The 12,833-nt window shown below is 33.5% G+C and overlaps 1 protein-coding gene across 16 annotated transcripts in view; it reads left to right on the forward strand.

Annotated features, from left to right (window-relative positions):
* The window catches only part of Dlg1 (discs large MAGUK scaffold protein 1), a 261,124-nt gene that overhangs the window by 13,827 nt on the left and 234,464 nt on the right, over positions 1-12,833 (forward strand). For all 16 annotated transcript variants that reach the window (XM_047563705.1, XM_047563703.1, XM_047563711.1 and 13 more), the window contains one exon: positions 5,007-5,173. In XM_047563705.1, the coding sequence (XP_047419661.1) occupies positions 5,007-5,173 (167 nt within the window). The remainder of the gene's footprint in view (positions 1-5,006; positions 5,174-12,833) is intronic.

Raw genomic sequence — 12,833 nt, forward strand, 5'->3', positions numbered from 1 at the left:
ATTATATTTTATTTAGAGACAGAGTTGCCCTGAATTGCTTAGGGCCTCGCTGGGTTGCTGAGACTGCCTTTGAACTCACAGTCCTCCTGCCTCAGCCTCCTGAGTTGCTGGAATTACAGGCATGTGCCACTATACCGGCCCCGCAGGTTGATTTCTATAAATCAAAATTGAGAAATTTTCTTTGTCTACTGAAGAGGTGGTTGATTTGATTTTTAAATTTTTGTATACATATTTAATAAAAAATTAAAATAAACAACATGTTTAAGCTTCTGTAGGATCTTATAGCCATATTTTGGGGGCTTTGGGAGTCTTTTTTTTGAGTGCTGGAGATTGAACCCAGGTCCTTGAGAATGCAAGGCAAGCACTTTACCACTCTTTAGATTTTTTTCACTGAAACATTTTAGATGTTACTATAATTTTTTTCCTTCAACTTTCCAGATTTTCCAAAGACATTACTGTATTATATCTCACCTTTTAATTCTTTTAATCCTCTTTTAAAACTTATTCACTGCATTGGTATCTATTGGTTGAATACGTTCAGTGTTTTAGCATAAACTCATTAATATCTTTATTTTCAAAAAGTTCTTTTGAGAATAACTTGAATTTTGCATCACTTTGGCATATTAGATTTTTAGGAAATATGCAAGATTACACTATACTAGGACTTACCATTTGTTTTTGTCTTCCATTTGACTTTTCTTTAGGTGGTAACTTCTGTTTTATTTAAGCTAGGTACCTTATAGAACTCAAAATCATTCTTCCCAGGAAAGTTCAGTAAACAAGTGGTAGAAAGTATTATTTGAATTCTAGAATGTCATTTTATGGAAATACTTAACTTGTGGCAATGATAATCTAACCATTCTTTTGGCTAAATCTTATAGTTAGGATCTGTGGTATAATCTCTTCTGATATGTAAAATGTAATTATCCAAAGATAGCTGATAACATGGGAGGGGAGGGGAAATAGATATTTTGTACCTAAAAGAACCAACTCAGTTAAATGCATTTTTTCCCCCCAGAGGGTGTACTTTTTGATTAGATGCTTCTTTCAAAAAAATCTTAGCTGATATAACTGAAGAAATTTTAATGGGAGTTTCTGAAGTTTATTATGTTGCTTATTACTATATTCTTGGGGCACCCTAAAGATAAAGAAATGTGATGAAAAAATGAAAAAAATGTGTAAACTCATGAAGTTGAGGTTGTCAGGAAGTAATATCATTCAAGAAAAGATGATTTTTCTTTTAAGGAAAATGATAATTACAACAAATTATCAAATCAAAGACTTTGCCACATTGCACATGTATTACAAAAATATTTCGGTACTTTTGGACATGATTTTAAGTTAGGCAGGAATGGTAATCATTTAAAAAAAATTCTTTTAGTTGTTGATGGACCTTTATTTTACTTATTTATTTATATGTAGTGCTGAGAATTGAACCCAGTGCCTCACATATGCTAGGCAAGCACTCTACCACTGAGCCACAACCCCACCCCCAAGAATGGTAATCTTTTAAAGGTGGTGGTACCAGTTATTCTGACTTCAGTAAGATAGAGTTCTAAATAGCTTAGTAGGTATTACAAAACCCATATGTTGAATGGGTTCATTTAAGAGCTCCTCTAGACTCTTACTTAGCTTATTTTGTGGTAAAATATACATAGTGTGAAGTTTACCATCTTAATTATTTTTAATGTTACATCTCTGCAAATAATCTCCACTGTTCATCTTCAGAACTTTTTCATCAACTCAGACTGAAACTGTACCCATTAAACAATAATTCCTTCTACTCTCATTCTCCCACCCCACTTCCAGCCCCTTGTGACTGCTGTTCTACTTTGTCTGTATTATGAATTTAACTACTCCAGGTACTTGAATTCAGATAAATGGACTTAACATAGTATTTATTCTTTTATGTGGCTTATTTTACTTCTTAAAGGTTTACTCATCCATGTTGTTGGATGTATCAGAATTTTACTCCTTTTTAAGACATATAATTTTCCATTGTACTTAGATACCACATTTTGTTCACTCATCTTTTGAGGGATGTTAGATTGTTTTCACCTTTTAAAAGGTGACTGTGAATAGGCTGCTGTTGTCATTGGTGTACAAATCTTGTGTTAGCCCCTGCTTGCAATTTTTTGTTTTGGGTTGGTATATCTAGAAGTAGAATTTCTGGGTCGAATTCTAATTCTTGGTGTAGTATTTTGAGGAACCACCCTGCTATTTTTGACAGTGGCTGCATCATTTTACATTCTTAACTAGCAGTGCACAAAGGTTCCGATTTCTCTACATCCTTTTTAACACTTGATATTTTCTGTTAATTGTTTGGTTTTTGTTTTATAATAGCCATCCTAATGAGTGCTTACTTCGCTTATTTTGTTTTAACCCTGATATAGTTAAACACACACACACACACACACATACAGATACACATACACACACTTTTGTACTGGTGATTGAACCCAGGACCTTGCACATGCTAAGTAAGTGCTTTACCACTGAGCTACATCTGCAGCCCTTTTTAAAAAAAGTGTATTTTGAGAAAGGGTCTTGCTAAACTGCCCAGTCTGGCCTTGAATTTGTAATCCTCCTACCTTATCATCCTCAGTAACTGGGATTATACACGTGTCACTGAACCCATCTAAGGTGGATATTTAGTTCTTCAGTTGTGGGAACTCAGAGCAAATTAGAAAGGACTGTTCAGTGTATGAATGTAGGACCTAGGGTGGAGGCATTTCAGTTGACAAGAAGCAAGATGTGAGTGAACTTTTGAAAAATTCACATATGAAACATTTTATTCCTTGATTATACTAGTTCAGTATAATGTTACCCTGTTAGAATTGTATTAGTCTAGATCTTTGTTATCCTGAGCAGTAGTATCTAATTATGTATGACTATTAAACCTATGTAAAATTATAAATTCAGCTCCTCACACATCCTAGTCACCTTGCAGTGACCATATGAAGCTTAGATAGTGCAGCTAGAGAACATTTTTTTTGGTTCTGGAAATTTAGCCCAGTGGTGCTTAACCATTGAATCACATCCCCCTCCCTTTTTATTTTGTATTTTGAACTAGGGTCTTGCTAAGTTGCTTAGGGCCTCACTAAGTTGCTGATCCTCTTGCCTCAGCCTCCTGAATTGCTGAGTTTACAGGTGTGTGCCATCACACAAGGCTAGAGAACTTTTTTATCATTGCAAAAAGTTTTTTGTCAGCATCTAGATTTTCATTAGAGGTGTTATTAAAGGAAAGTACAGCAATGCTTTTGTTAATTATAAAATGGAAGGTCACGCAAGAATTTAGTGTTTGAAACTTAACAGTAGTTAATAGAACAAATTTCACAGTGATATAGGTGACTTATCTTGAGATATTGATGATTACTCATTTAGCATTTGTCCAGTGTTCTTAGGAGCAAAATACTGTAGGAATTCTAATATACATCTACATACACACATGACTTTCTGATTTTGTTTCTTGACTTGATTTTGGTATCCTTTAACTTGTTCCTCTGTTCCCTATTCCCTGTGAACAGAAATTGGGTCTAAAAACTTGATTTGAATTGAGATTAAACAATTTTTGGTAAGAACACTTTGTAGGTGATGCTTTGATTTTGAATTTTTGATTCCTTTCTTGACAGTTACATGTTTTATACAGTGATTGTTGGTTTATAAAATGCTTTCTCACACAATTTTATCTAGTAATATTCCTAATGCCCTGTGATGTAGGTTGATACTGTACTTATTGTGCAAACATTAGTGTTTTTGTTTTTTTTGGTACTGGGGATTGAACCCAGGGGTGCTTAACCACTGAGCAACATCCCTAGCCCTTTTTATATTTTATTTGGAGACAGGATCTTGCTGAATTGCTTAGGGCTTTGCTAAATTGCTGAGGCTGGCTCTTGCCTCAGTCTCCCAAGCTGCTGGGATTACAGGTGTGTGCCACTGCACCTGGCTCAAACATTAGTTTTTAATTAGCCTTTATTTGTAAAGTTCTTTAGTTCTGTTGGTTATTAAAACTGAAAAGGGAGAGTACTTTGTTCCTACTGTCTTATGAGGTTTGGAATTTAAAAGAGAGAGTGCTTTTAAAGTAACAAGAAGTAAAAGTTGTTCTGTCTAAATGTTACTGTGCATGATTTTATACAGGATAATGCTACTTTTACTGTTAAATGATTCTTTCTCCCTTTGAAAAAAATCAGTTCAAAATTATATCAGTAGGTGAATAAAAAACTCAGTACTGTGACTCTATACATTATACAACTACCACTCAGAACTTCTGTGTAGTGTGAATAACTACTGTTAGTATACCAAGTTCGTATTCTAGCTGATAGCAAAGTATCTTGATCTTTTAAATTGTACTGTGTTAAGTAAATTATAGTATCTTTAAGGATTTTGTCATGCTCTTAACTGATTGTTTCTAAAATACGGTAAAATATTTAACTTGTTCTTTTTAAATATTCATACTAGATGATATCTGAGAGTCTTTCTAGTTCTTTAATTTTTGACTTCTTTTTAATGTTTTACTTTAGTTACATGGTCAGTTAGAACCACTTCAGGGATTTACATGGTCAGCCTGAATTTTGATGGTAAATATAAAATATTGGTAACAGCTCACATCTGCAGGATTCATAATGATATTAGCTTCTACTAGGAGCCTATTATATGTTATTATGTTAGGCACTTCATTACACTCAGTTCTTGGAATAATTCACAATAAGAGGCAAGTTATTAGAGGTTAAATAACTTGCTTATACATGTAATTTTGGTAATGAATGAATGGGGATTTGAATCCAATACTGACTTTCGAAATGTAAAATGCCGGTGACTTTTATATTGTGCCTGGCATTTTTTGATATGATTGTGACATAATGGAATATTCACTATTAAAGTACATTGTAAGATTGGACTTTTTTAAAATTAGAGTAAAAATTTTGTTTTATGTTGTTTTAGCTTTGCATAGTTTAATTGGAAATGTAAATAATTTGAATTTTTCTTTTCCTTTCCTCATTTCTAAGATATTCAAGAATTTTATGAAGTGACCTTACTAGATAATCCAAAATGCATAGATCGTTCAAAGCAGTCTGAACCACTTCAGCCTGTGAATACCTGGGAAATTTCCAGCCTTCCAAGCACTACTGTGACTTCAGAAACACTGCCAAGCAGCCTTAGCCCTAGTGTAGAGGTAAGATAAATTTTTCTGAAATTATTTTATTTGGATTACCACGTTTTTTTATTTTATTAAAATGAATATTTGTGGAAATATTTATAATGGAATAAAGAAATGGAGTTAAAAGTATTTTTGAAAAGAAAGGTTCAGAATCTCTGTTGCTGCTGTCTTAAAATGTTAAGAGTGATTTCAGGTCTAAAATACTTATTTTATACTAATAACAAGCATTTTGTATTATGGACCTCAGGGAGGCTTCATTTGTGTGATAATTAAGATGGAAATTTAATTATCCATCTTAATTTGGATACTTTGAAAAGGTGGTTTTGGTCTGGTATTTCCCATAGATTTTAGTTTTGTGGTTCTGTGGTTCTGAGCCCTTTAGTTATTCCAAGGATTCTCTTCCTTGGCTTGAAGGGGATTGCATAAAAACTCACTAAAGACTGATGACAGTCCTTAAGGTCAGAATTGGTTTCTGCATTTTTCTATAATTAAAACCATCTGGATTTTAATAACAATCTTAGTAACATTCTTTTGTTGTGGTGCTATACTGTTGCTGGTAGATGGGATATGGTTTAACAGAGATATGAAGCATTTTGTAATGAGGATTCTGCCTGAAAAGCATTAGTCATTTGAAAGTGGTTGTCTCTCTAAATTTGATTCTAGTCCCTCTGGTTTAGTATCAGACAGTGCTTGGAAAATTTAATCTGCTTCTGTTTGGTGAGTAATAAGTCAAGGAAAAATGGTGGTGGGCAGAAACTAGATGACTTGGTAATGCAGTAGACAGTTTCTCAGTTTTTGCTTTTATATTAAGTAACAAAACTCTAAAATTCTAGAGTAGGATGAATCAGATCACATCTGATCCCTCTTCTTCATTTTAAAGATGAGAAAAGTGAGATCCAGAAGAAAATGACTTTACCCAGCTGATTCAGCTAGTTTGGGCAAGTCTATCTTTGGATTTTAGACCTCTTAACACCCAATTTACAGTCTTCTTTAGTAATCCTGGTATGACCTTACATTTTTCTCTTTAATCTGATTAGAGATTCTCGTGTTAAATTGTGCATGTGTCATTTAGTTTCTTACTCTTTGAATAATTTCCATTACCATCCCCTTTAGTTAATATATCATTTGTTCTAATGATAATTCATTTCTTTGTTCTATTTCAAATGAAAATTTTAAATGTCTGTAATCAGTTATTGCTGTGGTTTGAATGTGTCGTTTCCAAAATTCAAATGTTGCCAATGTGATAGTATTAAGAGGTGGAACCTTTAAGAGGTGATTAGTTCCTGGGGTTTCTCCCTCCTTAATATGGGGTTAAGGACCTTATAAAAGAGGCTTCACACAGGGTTTAGCTCTGCTTTCTGAAATGTGAGAATGAAGTAAGAAGGCCCTACCATACCAACTGCCTCTGTCTTAGACTCCAGAACCTCGAGAACTGTGAGAAAAACATTTGTTTTTTTGCAAATTACCGATTCTTAGGTCTTCAGTTATAACAGCACAAAATGGACTGACATTTAAGCATAGTTTCTAGAAAGTTCATGTTATCTTAGTCCTAGGTTAAAAAACTTGTTATATAAAAAACATGGTAAATTTCAAGAGCATTAACTTTTATATTTACTTAGTATACTATTTTTTCCTATTGTCTGAGTAATGATACCAACCTGTGATTATGAAACAAAGTTCTTATAGTCCATTTGCTCTTTTTTATAGGTTGTTTAGAAATGGCTATCTCAATACAACCAGTGAAACTAAATTCACCAAAGTATAATACATGGATAGTTTTATGGCAGGCATGGTGGCACACACCTGTAATCCCAGTGGCTTGGGAAGTGGATCTCTGAAGTTCAAGGCCAGCCCCAGCAACTTAGTAAGATACTAAGCAACTCAGTGAGACCCTGTCTCTAAATAAAATACAAAATAGAGCTGGAGATTGGCTCAGTGGTCTAGTGCTCCTGAGTTCAATCCTCGGTATCCAAAAAAGGAAAAAAAAAAGTACCTAAAAATAAATGGATAGTTTTATAAGCTGGAAGTTTATTTCTATGTAGATTTCTGTAAGAAAGATCAACAGTGTATTAAGTTCCATTACAAATGGTATTGTGGACTAAGGATGTTCAGTGGTAGTGTTTGGTTAGAGTGCACAAAGACCTGAGCTTGATCCCCAACACTGCAGTGCAAAAAAGATTAGAAACATTTCAGTTTCTGTAAAATTATGAAGCACTAATACTTAGAATCTGTGTGGCCCTGATTTCTGCACCTCCTGAAAAATATTTTCTGGACATGATAAAAGCAACTCAAATTATTGGAGAAACAAGAACCTATCTAATAAGATATAACATATCTTATTAGTGTGGAGAATGGATGAAAAGAAAACGTGGATCACAACATGTGGCTTGGCATGTGGAAAACGACCTAGTAATGTTTGCCATCTGTACCCATTCATAGATGAACTCTAAGTGAAGTATTAGAAAAATCTAGGATTTTTAAAAAGAGGGAAAATACGTATTTGTCAAATGTGAGCAAGCTAAGGTTGATTACTAAAAGCACTGTTTTTACGGAGATGACAGAATACCTGAAAAATATAAGTCCGAAAATGTAACTTGTTTGAAGTTTGTCTAAATGATCATTGACTTGATCTCTTATTTCACTGTTATTTATGACTGAGAAGAGACTTAATTCACAGATCCAAATTAAAATAAATGCAAAAAAAAAGAGAGAACTGTCCTGTCTTACACAAAATTTAGCATGTTATTCTATTTGTGCACTAAATTCTTGGATAAAACAGTAAAATTTCTGACAAAATTATATGCAAAATAGTTGTCTTTTTCGCTTCATGTTTGCTTTCACAGAATTATCGTAAAGAGGGTTAGTTTTTCAAAAACTTTTGAGATTGATCAGTTTTTACAGACTTGCCTCTTACTGTGATGCAAATCTGCATTTTAAAGCATATATGCAGTTTTCAGTTTTCTTCATTTGTTTTAACAGTTGGTAACTGATCTAACTCTTATTAGATTCTCATTTGTCAGTTTCATTTTAAATATTTTTTAAGTTGTAGATGGACACAGTAGCTTTATTTTATTTACTTTTATGTGGTGCTGAGGATCGAACCCAGTGCCTCACACCTGTGAGACAAGTGTTCTATCACTGAGCCACAACCCAAGCCTCTGTCAAGTTACATTTTGACATTGTAACTTTGTTTCTTGTGTTTCTTCTAATGTAGTAAAATTAAAGTTAAAACTTTTTATTTTAAAATGACGTGGTACATATCCCATTTTCTTAGTTTTGTGGTTTTGTATTTTGTTTTTGTCTTTGTTTTTGGTTTATCTTTTATGTTAAACATATACCTAGCTGAATATTGAAATAATGTTTGCTTAATGGTTGTTTTAGGGTGGTGGGATATTTTCTTTTTTGTATTTTTTTGCTATTGTTAAAAATAATTAGTATGTCTCGTTTTCATAAAAGCAGTTCCAATATTTAATGGGATAGTCTAATAGAAAAGAATATATTTTATTCCTGATACCAAAAACTATACTTGGGCCAATAAACCTGTGAAGAGATGTACAACCTCACTTTTAAAAGATACAGATTAAATTGTCAATAAGAATATTCTTAAATAATTTAATTATCAAACATTAAATGTGAGGAAATAAACTCATACAGTTAGTAGGGAGAGTACAGTGGTACAGTCATTTTGAGAAACAACAGTATGCATATTCTTGGATCCAGCATGTGCTACAAATTATTAAAGATACATATGTAGGGATGTTCATTGCAGCATTCTATATAATACTCATAAAAATCAACAAGGAAACCATATAAATGATTATCAGTGAGAAATTAGAAACATTGTGGTATTTAATACAAATTAACATGAGTATAAATTTTGTATATGTGGTTCTTGACTTATGATTTAACTTTTAAGTTTTAGCTTTGTGATAGTGTGAAAATGATATACATTCAGTGGAAGCCATCTTTCACATTTTGAATTTTGATCTTCTTCTGGGCTAGTGGCAGGTCATCAGATACATTCTTGTGGTGCTGGGCAGCAGCAGCAAACCACAGCCTCTAGTCAGTCATGTGATCACATGGGTGAAAACAGATACTTTGCAGTGTACTGCATTGCTAAGCTGTGATGTTCAGTAGGCCCGGTATTAAATGCATTTTCACCTTATCTTTCTTTCTTTCTTTCCTTTTTTCTTTACTGTATTGGAAATTGAACGCAGGGGCATTTTCACTACCTCCCCAGCCCTTTTTTATTTTTTATTTTGAGACAGGATCACTCTAAATTGTAAATCTGGCCTTAAACTTGAGATTCTCTTACCTCAGTTTCTCAAGTTGCTGAGATTATAGGTGTGAACCACTGTGCCTGGCTACCATACTTCATTTTTAATTTGCAGTGGGTTTATTGTAAGTTGAAGAGCATTAATGTATGTCAAATGAAAGCCTATTACATGTCAGGAGATATATAGTATGACTCTGTCAAAAGAAAAAATGAAGTTAGGTATATCTGAAAGAATACACACTTCGTCTGCCTTCAGTACTACTCTTGTTTTTAGTTGTGCCTGTCATTTACCGTCCTACTTTTAAAAATTCTTCTGAGTTTATTTTAGGAGGGGAATTATCTTGTTGTTTAGAGATACTTCCTTTCTCTTTTTCCTTGAGCTTGTTGTGATTTAATGCTTTGAAATAATCTGTCTTCTTCAATTTAAGTAGTTTTAGAAGGTAGTAGAGTTAAAAGCATATATTCAGACTACCAGGTTTTATCTAAAGTCCTCTAAACTTATCAAAGTGCTATAGGCTATGCGTACATAAAGGTACAGAAATCATGAATGGATAACTTTATGAATCACTACATGGTGAATATACAGGTCAAGGAAAAGGACATGGAATGACAACTAATAGGTTCCTGAATTAGTTGATGGTGATGATTGCACAACTCTGAATACATCGAAAATCAGTGAATTCTACAGTTTAAAATTTGTTGAATTTTATGGTATGTCCATTGTATCTCAGTTAAAAAGAAATATGCCAGTATCCCAGAACTCTCTACTGTGTCCTTCCTGTACACTATCTCCTTTCTCCTTCTCAAAGGGCCATCCTGACATATAACACTGTAGAGTATTTTGCCTTTTTCAGATGCATACAAACAAGATCATACAGTACATATTCTCTTGTGTTTTGCTTCTTATATTTGTGCATTTCATCATGATTGGTTTTTTAATTCATACTACTGTATATTCCACTGTTAAGATATACCACAGTATATTCATTCTTCCGTTGATAGGCATTTAATTATGTTGTTTCCAGGTTTGGGTTAATACTGCTTTGAACATTCTTACAGTCAGTTCTGCTATTGCACAATGTATATATTCTTCAAATTTTACACACTATTAGAAATAGCACAATAAAAATCGCAGGACTGTGGGAAGAATAGAGTTAGTGCACCAAACTCAAAACTTTGGGAGAAAGATATTAAAAAAGATAAAAATCTAATGAAAATGACAGTATAGTTTTACGTATGTTAAATGATTAAGAAATATATAAAACACTATAATAAACATGGCATTTTGTTTTAGAAAAAAACCTCATTTGCTTATGGGAATATGTCAGTGTTACAACTTGGGAGTTATCTAATATTGGATGAAAAATGGGTATGGCTCATAAAAATTCAGGGAAGTAAAGTAGCTAATATCTAAACTGTGTGCCTTTTGTTCCATGTGTCTCATTTCATCTGGGTATAATTTTTTGTTGTCATCTAGTATTTCTGATAGACAAGATTGTGCATACAAACATTAAATTTGTGTTATGATTGTTTCCTGATATATCAGTTGCAGTGGAACAAATGGGCATTTTTCAAATCAAGTTATAACAGAAGATTGTGTATGTTTTCTTGTGCAACAGTATATGCATACATACCCAAGTGTGAAAATGGCATGTGTATGTTTAGTTTTAGTACAAAATGCCAACAGTTTTGATAATTGAATATGCCTGTTTTCATAATTATCACCAGTATGCCCAAGTTTTGTTTTGCATCTTTGCCAATACTTGGTGCTAATCTTTTTGTTAATTGTCTAACCATTCCAGTAGGTGTGTAGAGGTACTTCAGATTGTTTTGTTTTTTCATTTCCCTATCATTAACAAGATTAATAAGCCCCTTTTTATATTTTATTTTATTCATTTTGCTTCTGTGAAGTGTCTGTTCAAGTTTATTGTCCTTTTTTGTTATTTTATTGACTTTTGCTGAATCTCTTATTTCATTTAAGATTTTTAAATGTTGATTTTTAGTTGCTCTTTTTCTATAAAAGGTACTTTTCTCTATCAATTTGGAATAATCTTTAGAGGTTTATATTCTTTTTTTTTTTTCTTTGTACCAGGGATTGAACCCAAGGGCGCTTAACCCCTGGGTCACATCCCCAGCCCTTTTTATTTTTAATTTTGAGACAGGGTCTCACTAGGTTGCTTACAAACTTGTTAAGTTTCTGAGACCGGCTTTGAACTTGTGATCCTTCTGCCTTAGCCTCCAGAGCTACTGGTATTGCAGGCATGCACCATCACACCCAGTGTTGTTTTCTTTAGTAACCACTTTTCAGAGGAGAATTTATGTGATAATACCCTTCAAAGAGGACTAAAAAGTGTCTTTTCTTTTTCATGCTGTCTTTAAAAACCTGTCACTATGGACTTTGCTTCTATGTCCTTTTTTTGTGGATTGTCTGTGCTACCCATCTTGAATGGCCCATCTCAGAACAGTCCACATGAGGTCTTCATCCATCTTTTAGCCAAAACTAATTTCTTTTGATGCCTATACCTTTCTTTTTTGGTGATCAGGTTCTAGGGATCAAACCATGCATGCTAGGCAAGTCTGTACCAGTGATCTGTATCTCCAGCCCATGGCCTTGTATCTTTTTTTTTTTTTTTTTTTCTTTTACCTTTCTCATGGGACCTGTATTTTTGCAGTTATTTTGACTCCTTTAAAAAAATGTTTCTCTACCTGGCACAGTGGCGTGTGCCTGTAATCTCAGCAACTTGGGAGGCTAAGGCAGGAGGATCTTGGGTTCAAAGTCAGCCTCAGCAAAAGTGAGGTGCTAAGCACCTCAGTGAGACCCTGTCTCTAAATAAAATACAAAATAGGACTGGGGATGTGGCTCAGTGGTTGAGTGCCCCTAGTTCAAGCCCTGGTACCCTCACCCAAAAACAAAAAGTGTCTCTTTTAAAAAAATTATTTTGAAAAAAATTTACATAACAGTAATAAATTGCCATTTTGTCACATTTGCTTATTCTTTTTATGCTTGCACAGCTATATAAACTTTAATTTTTGTTGACCCATTTGAGACCAAGTTGCATCATCTTTTATCCTTAAATACTTCATTATGTCTTTCCTAAGAACAAGGATATTTTCCTTAAAAATTTATTTTTTATGAACATTTCTAAAAACATCTAGTATACAGTGATCAGACTGAGGATTTGATATAATGCTGCTATGTATACTGTGCTATTGTCAGTCGATAATCCAAATTAAGACAAACTTATTATATGTCGTATAATCTTTTATACTCAAGACAGACCCCCAGCTCCACAGTTCTTACCACAGACTTTGAAAGGCAGCTAATGAATTTTATACCATAGCTTCATAAATTGTCACCACTCTGAATGTACTGCCTTCACAATAATTGACAGCCCTACA

Source organism: Sciurus carolinensis, chromosome 9 (genome assembly GCF_902686445.1).
Source record: "Sciurus carolinensis chromosome 9, mSciCar1.2, whole genome shotgun sequence".
Classification (NCBI taxonomy): Eukaryota; Metazoa; Chordata; class Mammalia; order Rodentia; family Sciuridae; genus Sciurus; species Sciurus carolinensis.